This window comes from Puntigrus tetrazona, chromosome 9 (genome assembly GCF_018831695.1).
Source record: "Puntigrus tetrazona isolate hp1 chromosome 9, ASM1883169v1, whole genome shotgun sequence".
In the NCBI taxonomy this organism is placed as follows: Eukaryota; Metazoa; Chordata; class Actinopteri; order Cypriniformes; family Cyprinidae; genus Puntigrus; species Puntigrus tetrazona.
This window is the reverse complement of record NC_056707.1, coordinates 21,590,734-21,615,328: the sequence shown is the minus strand read 5'-3', so window position 1 is coordinate 21,615,328 and position 24,595 is coordinate 21,590,734. Positions and strand designations below refer to the sequence as shown.

Genomic DNA, 24,595 nt, shown 5'->3' with positions numbered 1-24,595 from the left:
ACAAAATGTAGTGCTGAGAACATGCTTTATTGAATCATTAATACTCAAGGAGGTTGCATAAATAGATAATACTACAATTCTACATAAAGTCAAACCAAATTGTAGGGCATTTAGATACTAAACCGTTTCTTTCCCAATGCACAGCAGGTGGTGTTGCTGTGGCACACTTTCTTGATGTTTGCCCAACATCTGGTGAATTCTAAGGCTAACACACAAACACACAATGCTTCAAAGCAAACCTCCAAGAGGAGGCTCTGCTTCTGCAAGGAAGTACAAGATATACTTTCCTTATTGGCCAGGAGATGTTAATTTTGAAAGTTTATTCAAGCAGTCCCTTGCCAGAAACAGAGCACATTAAACATTTTTGCTCATAAAGTGCAGGCCGCTCGCACCTTGAGCATGTCATTAAAATGGTTGTATGACATAGTCAGTCTGAACACAAGGCCTAGTCGCCCTGCTTACATGAGGGTAAAATGTAAACAGCACTCAAGGCCTTACGTTCAAGTAACAATGCATAAGAGTATGGTTATAATATCACTGCACGTATAAAAATGCAGGTATAACTTAGTCTCTCAGATTTAGTGTAACGTCAACAGGGAGCCTCTCTACCTGCTGAGGCAATCTTAAGACTTCAACTTATTGTTGAGGCACAGAGTTTAGTTTCAGGTTTATCAAGGTATTCGTTCCATGTGAAACTTTCTCCTGATAAACATTTAGTTCCATTTGTTTCAGTTAATATTGTTATAAATAACAATTCATACATTTTCCATAACCGTTAAATTCGGCTATATACATTATGTACATGTCACAGAAAAATGGATCAAAAATCCTAAGTCATAATTATCCAATATGGCATATTTTATAATAACTTTAGACTTTAGTCTAGTTTGGCATAAATTAATGTCAAGTTTGGTATAAAAATAGTTTATATTTACAGGAACAGATATCCAGGTATTTATCAAGATTTTTTTTCTGCTCATTTAATAAATACAACGTCGCTTAATAGAGGAAGGGGTGGGGGTAGAAATTATGGCTTTACTTTGATCGAATGCTGATGGTTACAGTTGCCATGTCAGATCCATGCTCATTGGAAAGTTTGAGTGTGTATGCCCCAGCATCACTCTCTTTTACACCAGTGATGATGAGTGTAGTTAGGTCCTCTGTGGTCTCAATATGGAACCTACTGCTATCTTCCTCACTAGGCAGCTTTTTTCCACCACGTGACCACTCAATACGAGGTGCTGGCTCTCCAGAGAAAGCACAGGCCACTGTTAGAACCTTTCCAGTTTCAATGCTGATATCTTCAGGAAGAGCTTCAATTCTTGGAGCCAAGCCTATGAATTATAAATTGATATTCATCTATATTGACAAAATTATTTCGGAAATTGGCATGCATGATTGGTTTTAATCAAATTGATCCTTACCTTGAGCACTGTGGAGAGCTGCTCTAACTGAAGATTCTTCAACATGTGAATGACTTGACATTATACTGCTTGAGCTCATGGCATATACTGACTCCGATGTCATAGAGGACATGCTAGACATTGACATAGTTTCAAATTTCATCTCAGCCATTGAAGAACTGCTAAAGGATGCCTCTTGCATTGTGCTCTCCATGTGGATGGATTTAGAAGAAAAACTTTCAAGCATACTGCTAGCAGCTGCACTTTCCCTTTTAAGAATCATTTCACCTGCCCCACGTATTTGGGATGAAGTGGATTCTGGGGGGAAAAAATAAATAAATACAACTTTTACATAAAGCTCTGGCACTGGGAAGAATGGGCATCAAGATTCAAATGGAAGAGAATTTAATATGATGTATGCAAAGGAAATGTACCTTGAATTGCCTTTTGTGTAGCCACGAATGCAGCAACTTTTGTGTAGACTGCTTGAAACACTTGACCAACAAAAGAGAATGATATTCTTGACACTGCTGCTCCTTCACTTATGATTTCACAGAAGTATTCCCCTTGGTCGCTCTCTGAAACATCAGATATATAGAGACAGCAAGTTCCATCTGCGGATGACTGAATCTGGTAGCGACTACTTTGACTCAGTTTCCTGCTATCCTTGTACCACACAACTTCTCTTACTGAACTCTCAGCAACAAAAATCATCTTGATTTTGTCTTCATAAGCTTCAGCTTTGAGTTGCTGGATGATCTTTGGTGGTGCTTCCTTTGAGGGGGTTGGGGATTTTACTGTAAGTGGAGATTTAACTCTTTTAGGTGACAGGATAGGCTCAGGAGATTTGACTGTTGGTGGGGATTTGGCTCTCTGAGGTTCAGGAGATTTAGGTCCTATAGGGGATTTAACTCTCAGAGGTGATGCAGCTGGCTCAGGAGACTTGATTGGAGGTGGGGATTTTACCCTGGGAGGTGAGGCTATAGGCTCAGGAGACTTCAGGGCTGTCGGAGACTTCACTCTTTGAGGGGTGGTTGGTTCAGGAGACTTAATAGGAGTTGGAGACTTTACCCTCTGAAGAGTGGTGGCTGGTTCTGGTGACTTCACTTTGAATGGGGATTTGACACCCTCTGGAGATTTCATTCGAGGTTCAGGAGACTTGACACCAGTGGGTTCTGGTGTTTTAATTTGGGGTTCTGGAGACTTAACTGAGGGAACAGGAGACTTTACTGCAGGCTCTGGTGATTTTACAGATGGCACTGGGGATTTCACCAAGGGCTCTGGGGACTTTACTGATGGCACTGGAGATGCAACTGATGGCTCTGGTGATTTAACTGATGGCACTGGAGATGTCACTGAGGGTTCTGGTGACTTCACTTGTGTAGTTGTAACTTCCTCAATTATTTGTTTACGAATAGTTAAAGTAAACCTTGCCTCTTGTTTTCCTACTGAATTTTCTACAACTACAGTGTAACTGCCTTCATCTGAATGCTCAACTGACGAAATTTCAAATGTGGACTTATACTGTGTTGTAGACACATGAATACGGTGTGAAGAGGCAATTGTTCTTCCCTCATGCATCCATGTAACACTTGGTGCTGGCTCGCCATCAATATCACAGACAAATCTTGCAGAGTCACCCTCAGATACAGTCAGAGACTGTGGCTTTGTGAGTATTTTGGCGGAAAGAGTGGCTTTAACTTTCTTTACTGATACTTCAGATGTTGTTTCTGATTCTTTTATCTTTGATTCAGATGACACACGTTTTTCAGTTGTATGTCTTTCAGAGGATGAATACGAAGCTGATGACAGGTATTCAGTGGATGCATATCTAATTGGAGATGATGCAAGCTTCTGTGATTCATACTTTTCAAAGGCAGAAACTTCATGTTTCTCTGTCAATTTTGTTTTGGTTTCTTTGATCTCCAAGTGAGTTCTTGAGGCAGAGGATGCTCGGATTGTTGTTGAATGATAATAATCAGTTTTTGTTATATCAGGCACAAATGGTGTTGGAGCCTCTTCATCTCGACGTCTTGAAGAGTATGTAGTAAACGCTCCACCTGAAACATCAAGAGTTCCATAGTCTGATGCCTCCCCCTTTGAATTTGTGCACACAGCACGATATGTGCCACTATCCTCTTCCTGACAGTGATTAATTTGAAGAGTCAGGACTCCACTCATATTTGTGAACTGGTATTTGCTGCTCTCTTGTATTTGTTGTCCGTTATGGAACCACTGGATATCAGCATCTGGCTTTGATTGAACATTCAAAGTGAATTTAGTGTTTTGTCCACATGGTACACGGTGAGAACGCATTCTTACTGTTATACGTGGAGCATGGTCAAGACTGAAGGGTTGCTGTGTCACAACCTGATACGTGCGTTCAGATTTGAGAGCTGCTTTTCTTGCTTCATATCTAGACATGATGTCAAATCTTGTAGACCTTTCAAATCTAGAGGAGGATCTGGAAGATCGTCTCTCAGTTGACACAGGACTTGGTGATCGAGGACGTGTCCTCTCAGGGGTGGGTGATCTTCTTTCAATGATTTCAACTTCAGCCTCTGTTGAAATGTGTGTACGAGGTTGTCTGATGAGTTCAGAGACAGGGCGCATCAGTTCAATGTATGTTGGAGACAATGATCTCCTCCTTCTCATGAAATGTGAAATGGGAGGAGGAGAACCTCGAGCTTTCTCAGTTGTTGTTACATGTCTTGTTTCTTCTACGTGTCTCACTTCAGTTTTGTGAACAGGTCTCGGTGAGGTATGACGCAGTGCAGAAAGCTCAAAGCGAACAGGGCTTCCCATGGGTGGGGAGGCAGAGAAGCCAAGTTCTAGTTCTTCTTCAAGCTCTTGCCTTTCTTTTTCAGTTCTCTTCAGTGTCACATAGTCCTCACCCTCGAGGAGCTCCTCATCTGAAAGATCTCCTAGTGAACGTCTTCTCAGCCTGAATGAAGCCTCTGACTCGGGGGATGGTGATCTTCTTGCTGGTCGAACAGTCTCTAGATCATCCTGTGTGAGTTTTGGAATGCGCCATTTTGGTCTGTACTGATCGGTTATTCTAGGCAATGGCATGACATAAAACTGCTCCCATCTGGAAAGACGAATACGCCTCTGTCTCTTCTGGACAATTCTTTCCATTCTCTCAGGAATCTCAAACTGATCACGTAGTTTCTTGTACCATTTCATGTCAGATAGGGGCACAAAGTGCTTGATCAACTTATCTTCACTAAGGACTGTAAGATCACGTGCACGAGCTTCAGGGATTTCGTAAGGCATACGTATCTTCTTTTCTTCCTCTTTTATTTTCTTTATTTCTTGATCCTCTTTATCAGAGATGTCAAACTCACCCTGCACATTTTTGGTGCTGACTGCAGGTTTATATAATTCAGCAGCCTCTTTCAAAGCTTCTTGTGCTACGGGGTTAAGTGTAACAACCTCTGCTGTTGAAAACTGTTGTGCCATTTTCAGTGTCTTTTCTATTTGGTTCGTTACATATTTCTGCCTCTCTTCCTCACTCTTAAACTCCCTCCTTGTATATGTCAGGCGTTCAACCTTGAGAGTAGCTTGACAACTTACTGATCCAGCTGTATTTGTTGCTGTGACTCTGTATGTGCCTGAATCCTCTATGAGGGTTTCTCTGATATGTAAAACGTGATGCTCTACATCCTCTTGAACGACTTCAACTTGTGGTCTGAACTCAAGAGGTTTACCATTTTTCTCCCATTTTAGAGTTGGCGCTGGGGTTCCTGATACTCTCAAGTCAAAGCGGACACTCTGACCCTCAACACACTCAATGTTAGCTAAGAGACGTTTAAACATTGGTCTCATAGTGTCCTCTGGAACAACATGTGGTGTTACAGTAAGACGAGCCTTGCAGCTGTCCTCACCAAACTTGTTGTTTGCCACGACAGTGTATTCAGCATCATCACTTAGGTCGACATTGTGTATCATGAGTTGATAAAGACCCTTGTCACTTGTGAATGTGTATTTTTTAGAATCTGGTTTGATTCTGTGCCCGGCCTTTAACCATGTAACACTCGGCTCTGGATGGACTGTAATCGTTACACCAAAGCGCACATCTTCACCAATGTATGCTGCACGGTTGTATAATGGCAAAGTAAACTCAGGTGGCCTCTGCAAAATTTTTGTTTTGTCAATTCTACGCCTTGGTTTCTTGAGCGAGCGTCCCAGATAGTATTCTTGGTGAGACCTCACAGTCTCAACAAACAACTCAGCGTATGCACTGTCCTCCCTGTCTTCACTGACAGCCTTGCATCTATATAATCCATCGTCACATTCTTCAATGTCTTTAACATAGATGCTAGCTACTCCATTTGCATAATTGATTTCATATTTGTGGCTTGCAGTCAGTTTACGGGAACCAAAGTACCAGGTCACTTCGGTGTTTCTGTCATAGTTCTCAAGGCAGCACACAAACCTGACATGTCCTCCCTCTTCAGCAGAGCCATGCATGACAGGACCTGCTCTCAAGCCTTGTTCAGGATGCCCAACCTTCACTCTGCCAATTGAAACATTTCTCTGGTTTCTGTAACCACCACCATAGGCAATACGAGCTGCTGAAATAACAGCACTCCATTCCTTTTTCACCAGCGATTGGTAGTATCTTCTGTGTCTCAAAGTCTTAATGACCTTTGAACTAACATGTTCCAATTTCATCTTAAGCCAAGGGTGCTCCAAAGCTTCAGAGGCAGTCATACGTAGTTTGCGGTCTTTAGTCAGCAGTCTGTCGACAAAGTCCATACCCTCAATGCTGGTCTCTTTAAAGGCTTCGCTGTCAAAAACATACTCTGCATTTGAAATGTGCTCAACCATTTTCTGGTGTGATTCAGCAGCAAATGGATTAAGTCCACCAAGTAGGACATATGCAAGAACACCTACAGACCACATGTCAGTGGCAGTGGTGACGAAATCACTGTTGTGGATTTCAGGTGCACAGTACTCAGGGGCAGTGAACTGAATCCTAATGTTTTCTCCAGGTGTAAGCAACCTAGCTTGTCCCATTTCAATTATCTTGATTGTACTACTCTTTCTTGTAGAATAAACAATGTTATCAGGTCTGATATCAAAATGACAGTAGTTGAGACTGTGCAAGAACTTTAGGGCGCCACACACTTGTCTCATATACCGAACAATTTCTTGCTCTGTAAGGTCAAAGTTTGTACCAAGACGCTCAAAGATGTCCATACCAGATATGAATTCATAGATAAGGACGTATTCTTCTAGGCTATCAAAGGATTCATGAAGATAAACAATGTTTTTATGTCTTGCAATGTTGAGTGTCTCAATTTCTCTTGCAACCAGCTCTCGATCAGCACCTTTAACTTTGATGAATTTTGCCAAGAATGTCTTCTTGGAGCTAATTTCTATACAGCGATGTGCGATGCCAAACTGTCCATTGCGTGCAAGTTCCTCAGAGATTGTGTACAGAGATTGCAGATGTTTGACTTTTGAATGTGGCGCCTCCTCCTTTGTAATCTCTCTTGTTTCATCCACTTCCTCATCATAGTTTCGAATTGCTAACTTGTCTTCTTTCGTTGTCACAGGATCAGTTGGCACAGATGGAGAACTCAAGCCAAACTGATTTTCTGCAATCACACGGAACTGATATTTTGTTTTGCCAAAGAGGCTCATCACAGTGTATTGGGTCTCAGATGTCTGAGCAACACGAATCCATCTGTCTCCAGTGGTTGGGCACTTTTCTATAATGTAATTGATAATTTCACTTCCTCCATCATTTCCAGGACTCCAAGTGAGGGTGAGTGTATCTCTACCAATATCACTGACTTTAATATTTTTTGGTGCATCAGGGACATCAGCAACAGCAAGTTCAACAGTCTGTTTATCCACACCAAATCGATTTTTGGCACAAATGATGTAATAGCCTGAATCCTTCCTTTGTACTCCCTTAAGGAACACAAGGGAGGTGAATGATCTTGTTATAATTACTTGATGATAAGCTGTATTATTAATTATCTCTTGTCCCTTTTGCCATGTCACAACAGGATCAGGTTTGCCACTAATTGGAATTTTAATGGTAACTACTTCACCACGAATGGCATGAACAGCTCCCATTCCTTGAAGATGTAATGGCAAGTGAATCTTGGCAGGAACTAGAAAAAAAAACAACAATAATCATAAGACAAAAGACAATCAGATAAACAGTGCTGCAGGATTCTAAAAGTATACAGATATTAATTTTAGAAATGTTAATTTTAAATAAACTATGTTCAAAACAATTAGAAATACTTACCCTCAACCTCTAGGTTCATACTTTTGGAGATTGATCCAAGCTGATTGGTAGCTCTAATTTGGTAAACAGCAGCATCATTCTCATCAGCATTGGTGATAACAAGTTGGAAGTAACCACCTTTAAATTCTTGGATCTTTATTTTCTCTCCATCAGGTAAAATTTCTTTGCCATTCTTGAACCATTTAACCACTGGCTTGGGATGTCCAATAACCTTTGTGACAAAGGTTGCAGTTGCTTTGTACTTGACACACATGTCTCTCAATTCTTCCTTAAAGAATGGGGCACGGAGAGCTGCATCTGATTTTGGAATGACTGGTTCTGAAATCTCACTCCAGTCACTCTCTCCACCAATATTTTCACATTTAACACGGAATTCATATTCAAAACCTTCAAGAAGGCCTTTAACAGTGTAAGATGTCTCATGGATTTCGTCTGTAGTAACTGCAATCCATTTGTTCTGCTTCTTCTCTCTTTTTTCAAGATAATAGTTCTTAATTTTGGCACCTCCATCACTGGTTGGTGCTTTCCAAGAAACAACACATGAATCCTTTGTTACAGAAGAAACAAATGGCTTTTGTGGGATTCCAGGTTTCTCTGTATTAGGAAATAAAAGAGGAATACATTTGATAGATTACTAATTGAACTAGACAATGTATAGACAATGTATGTACACACACACATATGTTTTTATATATTTAATTTTCCAACAAGTGCCTTGTCTGTATGTTTAATGTCTGTATGTTTAATGTTGCACTATTTATATTTTAGATATTTTAGATATTTTACCATTATTTTATTATACTTTAGTTTTGTTTTTTTTTATTTATTCTTTTATCTTTATTCTTTTATTCTGCATGATTGCAAGGTCAGAAGGGAAGGAATTTCATCTGTGCTGTATGTTGTACATAGAGCATATTTGACAATAAAGTTGACTTGACTTGACTTGATATATATATATATATAAAAATCAACATCAAGAAGATCAGGCCTTTTCTTTCGGAACATGTTTCATGTTTAGGCTCTTGTTCTTTACAGGCTGGACTATTCAAATGCTCTCTTGGTCTTCTAACCAGTTCTATCAAACATTTACAATTAATCTAGAACATGGCAGCAAGATTTTGTTTAACTTTGTTTATCAGTTTGAAATGGCTTACTGCATAAAATTCAAGGCAAAAACCTACAAAAACATCACTCTGCACCCCTTCACCTAAATTTATAGCTTGCACTATATAAGTAAACATTGGTTTATTGTGCCACTCCTTTCACAGACATTTAAATTAAATGTTTCCTTCTGGTGGAATAACATGCCCTCAATTCAAGCGTCTTAATTTCACCCTCTAACTCTCACACTCTATTCTAATTCTTTAAAAAAACATGTTCCTTTTAGACTTGCTCTATTAATTTTCTCTATTAATTTTCTGCTTGTTTTCTTAAAAAATGTAAATAGTGTGTGTGTGTGTGTGTGTGTGTGTGCATACATATATGTATATATGTTTTACGAGCACTAAACCATAAAACTTACCAAATGGACTCTTGATAATGACAACTGATGGAATCTCAAGAGGTTCACTTATTCCATACTGATTCTGTGCAGAAACTCGGAAGTAATATCCAGCACTCTCAATAAGGTTCGGAACACGGCATGTGGTTCCAGAGACAGCTGATGACACAAGATGCCATTGTTCACCCTCCTTTGCTTCACGTTTCTCTACAATGTAATTTGTGATCATTGATCCACCATCATCCTTGGGTGGTTTCCAGCTAATGATCACAGAACTCTTCAAGAGAGCATCAACAACAACTGGTCCTTCAGGCATGAGAGGCTTATCTGAAAAGATAGAAACGGTGTTTGTTACATTTGCTAGCATATTTTTATGGATTGCCAGTTATTTATTTTTAAATATTTTAAGTATTTATCTTTGATTAAAAATAGATTTCAATATACCTTGGATTTCAACACGGAGAACAGTATCCACTGTGCCAAATTTGTTGCTCATTTGCACCTTATATCTTCCAGCATTTGTCTTACGTTGGACATTTCTGATAACTAAGTGAGTGTAACTTTCAGTGTTTTCAATTATGACGTTTTCAGATGGATTAAGAGGCTTCTTGCCATAGAACCACATGATTTGTGGAATAGGACGTCCAATGTAAACAACATGGAGACGTAGGCTTGTTCCACAACCTGCATAGTATTTCTCCTTCAGTGGGAATCCAGGATGGAATTGTGGTGCAGCCTGCAACAGAAGCTTGCCACTGGTCTCAATTTCCCCTGCCTCATTGACAGCTCTGCATGTGTACACGCCTTCATCTTCTTGTTCATCTGTCAATACTGTTAGAGAGTGATTTCGTCCATCAGAGCTCATCTTGTATTTTCGGCTCTGGATCAGTTCCTTTCCATATCTATACCATTTGATTTCAGGAAGAGGTCTTCCAATAATTTGGCATGTCATTGTTCCAGATTCTCCTAGTTTAGTGGTAGTATCTTTGATTTCCTCTTTCAAGCATGGAGCCTCCCCAACTAGAGGAACATTTGAAAATGTTAGTCACTTTGCATACTTTGTGACTGTCATTTTAGGAAAAAAAATTTAAGTAACATTTTTTTTAACTTACCACTCAGTTTGGTTTTGATGCCCATTGCTGTTCTTCTTGGTCTACTTAGTCCTGTTTCATTTTCAGCAAACACTCTAAACTCATATTCTGTAGCTTCCATGAGTCCACCCATGGTAAACTGTCTATCCTTTGAACGCTCTTTGTTGCATTTCTTCCAAGCACTTTCACCTGCTTGCCTGAATTCAATCCAGTACCCAAGGATCTCTTTTCCACCATCAGATTCTGGACGTAACCAGTGAATGGTTATGCAGTCCTTGGTTATAGAAATGATGTCAATCTCACCAGGTTGACCTGGCTTATCTATTGAACACAAAGAACAGATTAAGCTTTGTATACTTTTTAATTAAGGCAAAATATTAACTTGTTTGGAAGGGATAGGGGGAGGATTACATACCAAATGGATCTTTGCACACAACTGACTCAGATACTGGTCCAGGCTCACTTTGGCCAATATCATTTTGAGCAATCACACGGAACTGATACTCTGCATCTGGGATGAGACCAGTTAGAGTATACATTGTTGTTGTGATATGAGTCTTGTTGTGACGCACCCACTTCTCAGTGGAAACCTCTCTTCTTTCAACATAGTATCCTGTTACACGAGATCCACCATCATCCTTTGGTCTTGACCAGGACAGGCCAATTGTGGTCTTTGTAACATCCATGATTTCTGGAGGGAAACTAGGAGGTTCTGGTGGACCTTTTTTGCAAAACACACAAAACAAAAAAAATAAGCATTAAAAAGGGCGTAACTAAGAAAGATGTTAAAATAGTGACAAAAATAAATGACAAAAAATGCTTACAAAGAGGAGTCTTTGGTGTAACAGATTCATCTGATTTCAAGGATTTGCTTATGCCAAACTGGTTCTCTGCTGTAATCTTGAAATGATATTCAACATTCTCCTTTAGTCCTTTGACCACAAGTGATGTATCAACCACTCGTGAGTCTACAGTGTACCAAGCTGCTTTAGGCACCTCTCGCCTCTCCACAATATAACCAAAGATATCAGAGCCTCCATCTTCTGAGGGTGGTCTCCAGCTCACTCTGACAGAACGTGCCTGAATATCATCAAATTCAAGAGGACCCTCAGGTGGATCCGGACGCCCAATAACTTTGACCTTAATATAAACGGCTTTCTTTCCACATTTGTTTTCCAACACAAGGTCATAGGTGCCAGTGTCATCTCTGTGGGCTTCCTTAATCACAAGCTCAGTTCGTTCTTCACTGGTTGCAATCATAGCTCTGTGAGAAATGTCACGACCTTCCTTTGTCCACTTGCATGTTGGGAAGGGTTTGCCCTTGATGGGCACAGATAGCCTGATGACACCACCTTGCCTGACAACATAGCCTTCCTGGTAGATTTTATCTAGCTCAAAATCAGGATATTCTGAAAAGAAAATACCATTTTTACAAAACAAATATGCACAACCTTATACATACACAACAGAATGATATATACTTTTATTCTCATTAAGTATTTCATCTTACCAAGCATTTCTGTAACTTTTACCACCCCTGGGATCTCAGCTGGTTCTCCAGGTCCACCAGGATTACATGCCATCACACGGAACTTGTATTCAGCTCCCTGAGGCATGTGTGTCAAAGTGTATTCACAAATCTTTGTTGGTGTTGTGTTGCATTTTGTCCATTCAACCTGGTCAACCTTCTGCATCTCAATTAGATAGCCAGTTATAGCAGCACCTCCCTCTTCCTCTGGAGGACACCAAGCAAGTGAAACTGATGTTCTTGTGGTATCTGTGACTCTTGGGTTCAGTGGAATACCAGGAGGCTCTGTTTAAGAGAAAAAGTTAATACATTAGTCATGTTTGTTCTATTGACAATTTTGATTTACTTACTATTTATAGGTCCTTTGTACATACCGATAGGATCCATTGCAATAGTTGGCTTAGAGTTCGCACTTGGTTTTCCTGAGCCTCTGGAGTTGATAGCTGTAACTCTATATTCATATTCAAGACCCTCGATAAGTCCTGTGGCTCTGTATCTTGTCATGGTTACTGGATTCTTATTGATACGAATCCATCTGTCAGATCCAGCCTCTTTTCGCTCAATTATGTAGCCAGCAATAGTAGAACCACCATTATCCTCGGGTGGTATCCAAGTAAGTGTCATGCCATCGTGAGACACATCAAGTATTTCAGGTGTGCTGGGCGCTCCCGGTACAGCTAGAAAAAAAAGTTTTATAAATTCAATACATTTATTTTTAAATAGATAAAAATGAAGTAGAAAACATCAGTAGTGGAAAAACATACTTTTGGCACTCTTGCACTCAACAACTTCAGATTGCAAGAACCCGCCAATACCAAAACGATTTGTTGCAGCAACACGGAATACATATTCAGTTCCTTCCACAAGTCTTGTAAATTTGAACATGGGTCTTGTGACAGATTCAGACACTGACATCCATCCAGGTCGATGTGCATCCCTCTGCTCAACAATGTAGCCACTGACATTTGCGCCTCCATCTTTCAGTGGTGGTTCCCAGCTGCAGGTCACAGATGCGGCATCAACCTCCTCAATTTTCATAGGCCCAACAGGTATTCCAGGTTTATCTAGAGAAGAAATACATTTGGTTAATTTTTCAAAAACACTTTAAATGTTGCTACAATAAACTTTAGGAAAAAGTCATTTGTTTCTCACCAAGAATGATGACTTTGATGACCTCAGTTGCTGTTCCAGTGACATTTTTCACTTCAAGAGTATAGTCACCAGTATCATCAATTGTGGTTTCACGGACTGTCAGTTTAGTGAACTTAGCAGTTGTCTCAATCTTGATGCGGTCAAGCGTGTCCTTCATCTTAACTCCACCAAAGAACCATGAACACACTGGTGCAGGTCTACCTTTAATGGGAATGTTGAGTACAATTGGCTTACCAGCTGGCACATTGACAATCTTTTGTGGGATTCCAGTCAAGTCAATCTTTGGCATGACTGTAATGAAAATAGAAATAAGAATAATTAAAGTTTAAAATAAACAATAAATTACATTAATTAACATTAATAAAATACTGCTTTCCCCAGCAGATTTAATTGTATCTTACCTCTCTGTTCTTGTATTGTTACAGGTGTCATGAGATCTCTTGGCTCACTAACACCTCTGCTATTTTCAGCTCTGATTCTGAAGAGATATTGCTCATTTTCATTCAGTGAGACAACTGTGTGCTGTAGCACAGATGATTTCACATTAGCGACATTCATCCAGCGGTCACTTCCAGTTTTGCAGGCTTCGATAACATAACCAGAAAGTCTGCTACCACCATCGTGAAGTGGTTTGTCCCATCCAAGAATGACAGTAGATTTTGTGGTATCGATTAAGTACAGATCTTGTGGAACAGATGGAACTTCACAAACCAATACTGGATCAGTAATTTCACAAGGTTCTCCAATACCATATATGTTCTCAGGCAATACCCTAAAGAAGTATTGTGTTCCTTCTTCCAGTCCAGTGATTCTGTATAATGTCTTCTTGCATTCTGTTGTCACTGTTTTGTAAGATTTCATTGAAGCTTCACGCTTCTCAATTATGTAGTTGTTGATAGGAGCACCTCCATCAACAGTAGGCACATCCCATGTGATTACAACAGACTCTTTTGTGTAATCTTTAACATTTACTGCACCGCATGGTCCAGGAGTATCTACAAAGCAATTTTTAATCATTTTTATGCATCAGTTGCAAAACGTTTATGCACAGCGTTCATTATTAATTACATAAATTTACTCACCATAAACTTTGACAAGAATGGTAATTACTTTCTTGCCAGATGGATTCTCTGCCTCAACTGTGTATTTTCCAGCATCATAACGATGAACCTTCTCTACTATTAAAGTTGTAGTGTTTTCTGTAGTATCTATGAATCCACGGGACTGTAGGTCAATTCCAGTCTTTCTCCAGGAAATAACTGGTGCAGGTCTTCCAGTTATAGTTACATTAAGACGTAAAGTATTGCCAGATCTAATGCAAACAGTCTTCTTCAGTTCATCAGGTAGCTCAATATCAGGAATTTCTGAGGGCATAGCAATAACAAATTTCATTCATTGAATCCATGAAAATAGGCCTTTGGGTGGCTTTATTAGCTTGAGGATCGCTATTAACTATGTAGAGCTTAAAAAAATGACTTACCAACTTTTTCTGCAGGTGCAGCCTCAATACTGCCTTCACTGAACTCTCCAGTACCCATAGCATTGACTGCAGCCACTCTAAAGCTGTACTTTTTGTTACTTGCCAGACCAGCTACTGTGTACTGAGTACTTGTCAGTATTTTCTGGGTGGCTCTATACCATTGCTCTGTTCCCTCCTCCAGAATCTCAACAACATAGCCTGCGACATCGGATCCACCATCATACATTGGTCGTGTCCATGTTATGCTAATACTGTGTTTTGTGCTGTCTGTAACTCGAGGAACGGATGGTGGAGCTGGGGTATCTGTAAAACGAGGTTGCAGGTTAGGCATGATACTATTTTTCTGTGTTTAAGAATTTTTTTAGTTCATGCAGGTCAGTGTTACTTACATGTGGGGTCTTTACAGTGAGCATACTGAGATGCATCACTTGGAACACTGGTGCCAGCAGCATTGACAGCTGAAACACGGAACTGATAATCGCTACCCTCAAGGAGACCAGTGATTTTGAGGCGTGTATCATAAATGGTGTAGGTTTTGTTTACTCTTGTCCATCTAACACTACTCTTCTCACGTTTATCCACAAGGTAGTTTTTGATTTCACTTCCGCCATCACTCTCTGGCTTCAGCCACTCAATAATGACATGTTCCTTTCCAACAGCAGTAATGTCTGGTGCTCCAGGAGGTGTTGGAACAGCTATAATGTAAATTACAAACAATATATTAATATTTTATTTTTGTTATTGTTGTGGCTATACTACAGTTAATTACGTTTAAACATAATAATCATAATTATACTTACTGTATGCATTTCTTGCAATAACTGGTTCAGACTCTAGGGGTACACCAGGCCCATATTTATTTACACCTCTGACACGGAAAATGTACTCATTGTTCTTGATCAGTTTTGTGCTGACACAAGACAGAGTCTTGCATTCAGATTCCATGATGACCCAATTGAGCCTACTGGTCTCACGTCTCTCAACAATATAGTGAGTGACACGATCTCCACCATCCTCCATAGGAATCCTCCAAGAAACTGTGCATTTCTCTTCTGTGACCCTGCTAATTGTTATTGTACCCTCAGGTGCGCCAGGTGTATCTTGAATATATAAAAGATTTTCTCATGAAATGTACAGCCAATAAAAGATATTTTGAATGAAATAGTATGTGATTTATTACATTCTTACCAAGTACTTTAACATTGACAGCAGCTGTTTTTATTCCACTTGCATTCTTCACAGTAAGAATATATCTTCCAGTATCATTTCTATCACATGACTTAATAATTGCCATTGCTCTTGTACTTGTGTATGTCAGTGAGTATTTCTCTCCAAGTTCCAGTTCCTTGTCACCCTTGGCCCAGTAAACCTTAGGCTCTGGTTTTCCACCAACGGCAGCATCAAGAACCAAGTCTGATCCTGCTCTAATAGTGATTGTCTCACCCACAAGTTTACTGTCCAGCTCAGCTTTTGGTGGTGCTGAAATAAAAAATAAAATGTATTACAGTATATTCATAATAGTATATATGTTTTGTATGTATGCATCAATTAAGCAAATCATCTTACTATATTCATCTTTGCATGTAATAAGTCCAGTTGTTTCAGATGCCATGCTGTGGACTCCAGCACCATTTCTGGCAATAACACGGAATTCATACTGCTCTCCCTCATGGAGTGATGTAATTGTAAAGACGTTTTCTGTGATTGTAGTGTAGTTGCACTTCAACCAACGAGCTTCTTCATCATCACTGAATGCCTTGCGTTCAACCACATATCCAACAATCTTGCTGCCACCATCATTAAATGGTGTAGACCATCTAATAGAGACTGAGGTCTTAGTTATATCATATACCTCTGGTTTGCCAGGTGGATCTAAAAATGCAGACATAAACACTTGATAAATATGACATCATGAATAAAAACAAAGCATATAAATGACAGTAGAATGTAACAAACAAAACTTACCAACTGGATTTAAAGCCAGTACTGGTCGTGAGGGTTCACTTGCTTTACTTAACCCAGCGATGTTCATTGCATATACTCTGAACTGATACTCAAGGCCCTCAATAAGGTTAGAGACCTTGTAGTGACACTCAAGGCAAGGAATTTTGTTCTCCCTGACCCAGAGAATGGTATTACGCTCCTTCTTTTCAATCCAATATCCAGTTACTTGGCTTCCACCATCATGATACGGCACATCCCAGTGGATAGAAATTGCATTAGCAGACACTGAGACTACATCAGGGCGAGTTGGTGGGCTTGGTGAAACTAAAAAAAACAAAAATGTAACACTTACCAGATTGAAGACAACTAAAAAAAACAGCATTATGTATTCTCTATTTCATCAATAACCAAAAGCTGTATACAATATTACATATACTCACTGAATGGATGCTCAGCAACAATAGCTTGAGATTCAATAGACTTGCTAACACCAAACTTGTTCTCAGCACAGACTCTGAAAGTGTACTCCATGTACTTTGTGAGGTGAGTTACTTTGATGGTAGTCCGTTTCACGCTTGAATTCACAACCTGCCATGTGGTGGAGCCAGACTCACGTTTTTCAACAATATAATTGGTTATGTCTGTTCCACCATCATCTGTAGGTTCTCCCCAAGTCAATACACAGGATTCTGATGATATTCCTGAAACTTCAACAGGTCCAACTGGTATGGATGGTCTACCAATGACATTGACAGTGACCGTGAATGTTTTTGATCCCGCTGCATTTTCAAGTGTGAGATAGTACTTTCCACTGTCGCCTCTCTTGGCATCCTTAACCAGTAAAGTTGTTCTGTCTTTAGAAATCTTAATCGATACTCTGTCTGTTTCTTTAAGTTTCATTTCTTCAAGCTTCCATGTTACCTTGGGAGCTGGTCTGCCACTGATTGGAATATCTACAGCAAAGGAATTTCCAGTTTTGCAAATGATTAACTGTTTCTCTATGCCACTGAGATCCGCTGTTGGCTCTATACGTGGCTCCTTTATAATGACAGAGGCTAGTGCATCTCTTGGGTGACTAATGCCAGCATCATTTTGAGCCTTAACACGGAATTCATATTCAGTGTTTTCTACCAAGCCTTCAAGAACCATTTTCAAAGATTTAGTTTGACCACCTACAACCCAGTGATCTGAACCTTTCTTTCTAGTTTCAACAATGTAACCAGTAATGCGGCTTCCTCCATCGTGCTCAGGCTTCATCCATACCAAGCTGGCTGTTGAGGATGTAGTATCAATGATATCCAGTCTCTTAGGAGGTGCAGGTTCTTCTGTGGCTATAATAGGTTCTGTCATTTCAAATGGCTCACCTTTGCCGTACTGATTTTCAGCAATAACCCGGAAGAAATATGCGACACCAATATCAAGGTTGGTCACTCTCAATATTTGACGTGTACACTTTTCACTAACCTCTTGCCAACTTAATCGACTTGCTTCTCGCTTTTCAATGATATAGTGATGAACACGTGCACCTCCATCATTGGATGGTGCATCCCACATGAGTGTTAGAGCACCTCTTGTCACATCCTTGAATGAGAGAGGTCCAGGAGGGCCAGGTGTGTCCAACACTTTGACTGTTAACGTGATGGTTTTACGACCACTGTTGTTTTCAAGAGAGAGTGTATACTTGCCAGCATCATATCTGGTGCAATTTTCAATTGTCAAAGTGCTGAATGTGTCTGTTGTATTAATATCAACCATTACCCCAAGATCTCCATCTGCCTTGGTCCATGTGGCAAGTGGGGCTGGTTTTCCACGGAAGGGAATATGAAGTGCAACTGTTCCGCCGTTCTTTACAACATGTGTCTGCTTGAAGTCTGCATCTATATCAATTTCAGGTGAGGTCAGTCTATCAACAGCTTGTACTACATTTGGAGTCTCAGAGAATTCTCCCTTGCCAGCACCATTGACTGCACACACACGGAATTTATATTCTTCACCAGGTTCCAACTCTGTTACTGTGTAATGTGTGTGGATGCAAGTCTGGTTGTTGACTCTGTGCCATTCCTCAAGGCTCGCCTTGCACATCTCAATAATGTAACCAATGATTTGCATACCACCGTCAAACACTGGTTTGGTCCATTCCAAGGTAACAGACATCTTGGTAGAATCAATGACCTTCACCAGAGTTGGTGCACTGGGTGCACTTGTTGGTTCTCTGCACTTGAACAGTCTGGATGTACCACTTGCAGGTCCAATTCCAGCGCCATTTTCAGCCATAACACGGAATTCATATTCATTTCCTTCTGTAAGGTTTGTTACTCTATGCCTAAGCTCAGTTATTGGTCGCTTTGCAGAAACCTTCACCCATCTTAAGCTCTTCTTTTCTCGTCTTTCAAGAATGTATTGCTTAATCTCATTTCCACCATCATGCCTTGGTCTTGTCCAGCATAGGGTGATACTGTTTCCTGTCACATGAGTGCAGTCAGGTGTTCCAGGAGCATCTGGTACAGCTGTGAAATATCAAAATATGTTAATATGTTAAGTCAAAAATAACCAGTACTCAATTACTGACTGAATCAAGATCAAAGATGTTTACTTACTGTACTGCATCTGAGCAATGATTGGATCAGACTCTAGTGGCTTGCCCACACCAAATTTGTTGACAGCAGAGACACGGAACTGATATTCATTGCCTTTAATCAGTTTTGTGGCATTAAAGGAGCAGGCTTCACACTTGGATGTTACAAGTGCCCAAGAAATTCTGGAAGTCTCACGCTTCTCAATTACATAATTAGTGATAGGCGCACAGCCATCGTTTTCAGGTGGGCTCCACCAAAGAGTTGCTTTCTCTGCAGATATATTTGTGAATCGAAGTGGGCCCTCAGGTGGTCCAGGGGTATCTGGTATTAATACAGAGTGAAAATAAGCAATGAACAAATCCAGCTAAAATAAACCAAAACAAATATAGCTAAAATTAAAACTATAAGTCAAATTAAATCTATAAGTAAAAACTGATTTTAGATCATACCTTGTACTCGGACAAGAACATCCACTTTAGTTGTGCCTGAACTGTTCTTGGCCTCAACTGTGTAGATACCACGGTCATTGCGGTCAGCATCTCTGATGAAAAGTGAGCTTGATCCAATAACAGTTGTGATGTCAACCAGCATTTTATCAACTTCCTTGCCATCTTTGTACCATGTGACTTGAGGTACAGGACGTCCACTTATACTGCAGTTGAGTTTAATATTTTCTCCTGCCTTGATAGTGAGGGTCTTCTCAGCTTCAAACACAATCTCAGGAATGACTGAAAAAGAACAATAAGTTTCATTATTTAGCATATATTTAATATAGAACAATATTTATTGCATGATGACTTTGTATATACATACCACTTTCATCCTTGGTCATGATGTAGCCAGATGACTGAGAAGGAGGACTAACTGTTCCAACAGCATTCCTGGCAATTACCCTAAATTCAAAGCGATCACCAGCAGAAAGGCCCGTTACAGTAAATTGACATTCACTGATGTCAATGAAATTGCATCTCAACCAACGTGCTCTTCCTTGACGCCTTTCAACACTGTATGCCACAATCCTACTGCCTCCATCACGCTTTGGTGGTTCCCACTGAAGTGTTACCGAGTCTCTTGTAACATCAATGCAGTTAGGTGTGCCAGGAGGATCTAAAGAACAAAAAAATACATTTTAAATTTTGGCAAAAAGATGAATACTGTAATTAAAGCAATGAGCATTGATAAAAAGGTTTTTACAGACAATTGTGACCTAAAAGACAAATACTGAGACTTACCAACTGGGGAAATTGCCAGTCTGTGCTTGCTCTGTTCACTGACTGGACTCATTCCTGCATTGTTTTGGGCATAAACTCTGAATGAATACTCCAGACCTTCAAGAAGTCCAATGGCTCTGTATTCCCTTCCAGAGATAACATTGGAATTCACTTTCATCCACAATAAGCTGTTCCTGTCTTTTTTCTCAAGATGATATCCAGTGATTGGAGAACCACCATCAAATCCTGGTGCTTCCCACTGAACAGTCATGCCATCACTTGTAACATTGAATACTACAGGTTTTCCTGGTGGACCTGGTGGCTTGTATTGGTGTTGAGCAACCACATCTGATGAGGTTAAAGGCTCGCTCATTCCATATTTGTTCTCTGCACGCACCCTAAATTGGTATTCAGTACCCTTAACCAAATTTGGTATCTTGAATGAGGTCCTTACCACACTAGAGCAAACCATCTTCCATGCTGCTTGAGATGTCTCTCGCTTTTCTACACTATAGCAGGTGATCTCGCCACCACCGTTATCCTGGGGTTCATCCCATGAGATAATAATACTCTGGGCTTTAATTTCATCAAAACGAACTGGGCCTATAGGCTGAGAGGGTGGCCCAAGTGTAATGACTTTAATGTCAAAGAAATTCTTGACAAATTTGTTATCAAGGACCAAGGTGTACTTTCCTGCGTTCTCCTTTCTTGTATTTCTTACAATGAGACTTGCCTTGTTCTCAGTTTGTCTAAAACGAACTTGTTCACTTTCCTTGAGTGGCACATCATCTTTCATCCACTGGATTGTTGGTGTTGGTTTACCCTTGTAGGGCAAATCAATATTCACATTTTGTCCAATGCGAACACTTAATTCTGAATTAGGATAATCAATAAGGTTTGCCTCAGGCTGTATAAGGAGTTCCTTTACAGTGATAGGTCCAATTTGAGAGAAGTCACTGCGGCCCTTCTCATTTTTTGCAAAAACTCTAAAGTAAACTTCTGAAAGCTCTTTAAGGTGAGTTACCTCATACTGGCAACGTCTGCATGTACCACCAATACTCCACACTTCTTCTTCCTTTGTTTTCCTCTCAATAATGTACTCAGAAATATGACTGCCGCCATCATGATCAGGCTTTGTCCATGCCAATGATACAGATGTACTAGTTGAATCCATCAACGAAAGGTCTTTTACAGCTCCAGGCATCTCAGTTGCTCGCACAGGTTGTGCAGTTTCACAAGGATCACCAACGCCATATTCATTTTCAGCAGAAACACGGAAAAAATAGGAAATTTCTTCGGACAGACCATCAACCTTGTAGGTTGTATTGGCACATTCATTTGTCACAATGGTGAATGCCTTCATTTTAGCATCCTTCTTTTCAACAACATAATTTGTGATTGGAGAGCCGCCATCTATAGAAGGTGGTTCCCAGCTCAAAGTGAGTTTACCTCGTGTCACATTCTTCACTATCAACCTATTACAAGCAGATGGTGTGTCTAATACCTTAACAGACACTGGGATGGTTTTTGGCTCTCCCACCCCATTTTCAACTTCAAGAAGATATTTGCCAGTGTCATCCCTTGTGACCTTTGGAATTATGAGTGTAGTTGAGTATTCTGTGTTTCTGATTACATATCTTGTATCACCACTAATGTTTTTGTCTCCCTTTCTCCATGTTACATTTGGAGCAGGTCTACCCTTAATAGGGATTACAATTTCCACATCTCTACCAGCCTTTGCTATGTACTGAGTTGACATTGAGATGTCAAGATCCACATCTGCCTCCTCTGTTAAAAGTAAGGAGAAACATATTTGATCAGTTTTTCAGTATCAGAATAAAACAATTTTTGTTTTTAGACAGTTAGAAAATACAAACCCAGAATATCTTTGGCTTGCACTGGCTGTATCATCTCAATTGAACGTCCAGTTCCAACACAATTAACAGCAGAGACACGGAAGTAGTAGTATATTCCAGGTTTCAAGTGGGACACTACAAACTCAGTTGTTCTTACTTCTCCTCTAGAACTTATAGTGACCCATTCAGTCTCATCTGCCATTTTTTGTTCAACAACATAGCTTGTAATTTCACTGCCACCATCATAGACAGGCTTGACCCATCCAAGGGTAATAGATGTCTTTGTTGAATCAACAACTTTGAGCTTGGTTGGCTCACTTGGTGGATCTAACATAACAATTAAAAGCAAATTCTGTTTTAACATCAATGCATACTTTGCACATATTTATATACAGTACACATTCTGGAAAATAAAGCAATAAAAAGAAACCACAAAAAAGCTTACCAATTGGGTCATAAGCTTTGTAGAAGATTGACACATCAGAATATGGGCCTGCTCCAGCTTTGTTGATTGCACAGACACGATACTGATATTCATTTCCTTCTGTGAGGTTGCTGACTTTCTGTCTTGTATCACGAATTGGATCTTTAATAACCTTGAACCACTGTAGACTTTTCTTCTCCCGCTTCTCTAAGTAATATCCATCAATGTCACTGCCCCCATCTAAACTTGGTCTTTCCCATACCACAGTCATTGTTGACCTGGTAATTAAAGTGACTTGGGGTTTAGAAGGTCGACTAGGAGGAACTGTGGGGAAAGGGGTAAAGCAATAAATATCAGATAACACATTTAATATTTGTTAAAATATGTTTATTACTAAAAAAAACTCCTTACCAAAGGAATTCTGTGCAATTACTGGTCTAGATTCCAGAGGATCTCCAACTCCATATTTGTTTACACCACGAACACGGAATATGTATTCATTGCCCTTAATCAGCCTTGGGACTGTGACAATACAGTCTTCTAGTTTTTCTGAGATAATAGACCACAAAATTCTGCTTGTTTCACGTTTCTCCACAATGTAGTGGGTAACCATTGCACCACCTTCATCAGCTGGAGGATCCCACATGATAGTCATAGTGTCTGCTCTGATTTTCTTGAATTGTATCTCTCCAGCAGGGGGTCCTGGTTTGTCTGATGAAAGTGAGCAAAAATTCAGCCCAACTTGTTATATTAGGGCTAATTAATTCATCCCACATTTATTTGTATAGCGCTTTTCATTATACATGTTATTTTAAACCAGCTTTACAGAAAATGAATGTGAATATAAGATTGATCTGTTATTAAAGGGGAATGTGTCAAATTAATGTCCATGTGAAAGAAATCTAAACTTCTAAGATTATATAAATCATGCAGTTTGTTAATGTAACATACTAATTTAGGCAAAGGCAGTAAACACATTAAGGCAATGATTACAAAATGTGGAAAAGTTATATGATGTTAAAAGCAAATTAACTACGTAAAATATGTAATGGTCAAAAGTAACATTAGATATTATGTGAGTTATTAAAATGTATTTAGTAGTAAACCAACATACCTTGGACAAGTACTCTAACAGCAGCATATGCTGAGCCTAAAGAGTTCTTGATCTTGAGTTCATATGTTCCAGTATTCAAACGGGTGGCTTCCCTAACTGAGATGTATGCAAACTCAGTGGTGTTGGAAATGGAAATCTGAGCACCAGACTCAAGCTCTTTTCCATCCTTGTACCATTCAATTGTTGGTTGAGGTTTAGCAATAATTCCAATTTTAAGCTCAACTGTAGCACTTGCTTTGTATTTCACAACATCAAGATATTCTGACGGAAGTTCAATCTGAGGGGCACCATATGTGTCCACACATGTGACTGGTCCAACAGTTGCTGATGGATTACTAATGGAGCCAACTGCATTCTTAGCCATGACTCGGAATTCATAAGATTCATTCTGAATCAAGCCTGATACAGTGAACTTTGTGTCAGTAACATTTGTCAAATTAGCTTTTGACCATCTGCCTTTTGGACCATCTTTTCTTTCAATCAAATATCCAGTAATTTTACTTCCTCCATCATATGATGGTTTCTCCCATGCGAGGCTAATTGAACCCTTTGTGATATCAGTGACTCTGAGGTTGTTTGGAGGTTCTGTGGGGGGGAAAAAATTGTTGCAAGTAATGATAATGTCTCAAATGGAATAAACAAAAATAAAACAACAATTAACTAATGAATTAAGCAACTAGAACAATCAATTTACAGAAAACAAAATGCTTACCACAAGCATCAATTGCAAGCACAGCATCCGAGGGCTTGCTAACTGGACCAATACCAGCAGCATTTTCAGCTGAAACCTTAAACTCATAGATCAGACCAGCATTTACGTTTGATACTTTGTAGTGTGTAGCACGGATAACAGTTGTGTTAACTTTCTGCCAAAGAATGCTGTTTCTGTCTTTCATCTGAAGGTGATATCCAAAGACATGGCTTCCACCATCCGAAGAGGGCTCCTTCCAGTTAACAGTAATACTTTCCTTTGTTACAGCTGACACCCATGGCTGTGAAGGTGCCACGGGGAGCGCTGAAATAGAATAGAATAGGTTTTCATAG

General features: G+C 39.8%; 1 protein-coding gene across 16 annotated transcripts in view; it reads right to left on the bottom strand.

The window, feature by feature from the left end:
• Nucleotides 1-8: 8 nt before the first annotated feature.
• LOC122351533 (titin-like) overlaps nt 9-24,595 on the bottom strand; it is a 156,162-nt gene continuing 131,575 nt past the window's right edge. For all 16 annotated transcript variants that reach the window (XM_043248646.1, XM_043248648.1, XM_043248656.1 and 13 more), the window contains 31 exons: nt 24,264-24,566; nt 23,552-24,136; nt 22,849-23,148; nt 22,459-22,761; nt 22,035-22,340; nt 20,179-21,945; nt 19,760-20,053; nt 19,396-19,674; nt 18,968-19,267; nt 16,811-18,877; nt 16,392-16,694; nt 15,993-16,298; nt 15,615-15,905; nt 15,227-15,526; nt 14,816-15,121; nt 14,427-14,729; nt 14,029-14,310; nt 13,348-13,941; nt 12,947-13,237; nt 12,559-12,858; nt 12,169-12,471; nt 11,777-12,079; nt 11,091-11,675; nt 10,682-10,987; nt 10,288-10,587; nt 9,620-10,195; nt 9,197-9,502; nt 7,675-8,268; nt 1,838-7,534; nt 1,425-1,721; nt 9-1,334 (listed from right to left, as the gene is read on the bottom strand). In XM_043248646.1, coding sequence (XP_043104581.1) covers nt 1,036-1,334; nt 1,425-1,721; nt 1,838-7,534; nt 7,675-8,268; nt 9,197-9,502; nt 9,620-10,195; nt 10,288-10,587; nt 10,682-10,987; nt 11,091-11,675; nt 11,777-12,079; nt 12,169-12,471; nt 12,559-12,858; nt 12,947-13,237; nt 13,348-13,941; nt 14,029-14,310; nt 14,427-14,729; nt 14,816-15,121; nt 15,227-15,526; nt 15,615-15,905; nt 15,993-16,298; nt 16,392-16,694; nt 16,811-18,877; nt 18,968-19,267; nt 19,396-19,674; nt 19,760-20,053; nt 20,179-21,945; nt 22,035-22,340; nt 22,459-22,761; nt 22,849-23,148; nt 23,552-24,136; nt 24,264-24,566 — 19,346 coding nt within the window. In that variant the 3' untranslated portion in view covers nt 9-1,035. The remainder of the gene's footprint in view (nt 1,335-1,424; nt 1,722-1,837; nt 7,535-7,674; nt 8,269-9,196; nt 9,503-9,619; nt 10,196-10,287; nt 10,588-10,681; nt 10,988-11,090; nt 11,676-11,776; nt 12,080-12,168; nt 12,472-12,558; nt 12,859-12,946; nt 13,238-13,347; nt 13,942-14,028; nt 14,311-14,426; nt 14,730-14,815; nt 15,122-15,226; nt 15,527-15,614; nt 15,906-15,992; nt 16,299-16,391; nt 16,695-16,810; nt 18,878-18,967; nt 19,268-19,395; nt 19,675-19,759; nt 20,054-20,178; nt 21,946-22,034; nt 22,341-22,458; nt 22,762-22,848; nt 23,149-23,551; nt 24,137-24,263; nt 24,567-24,595) is intronic.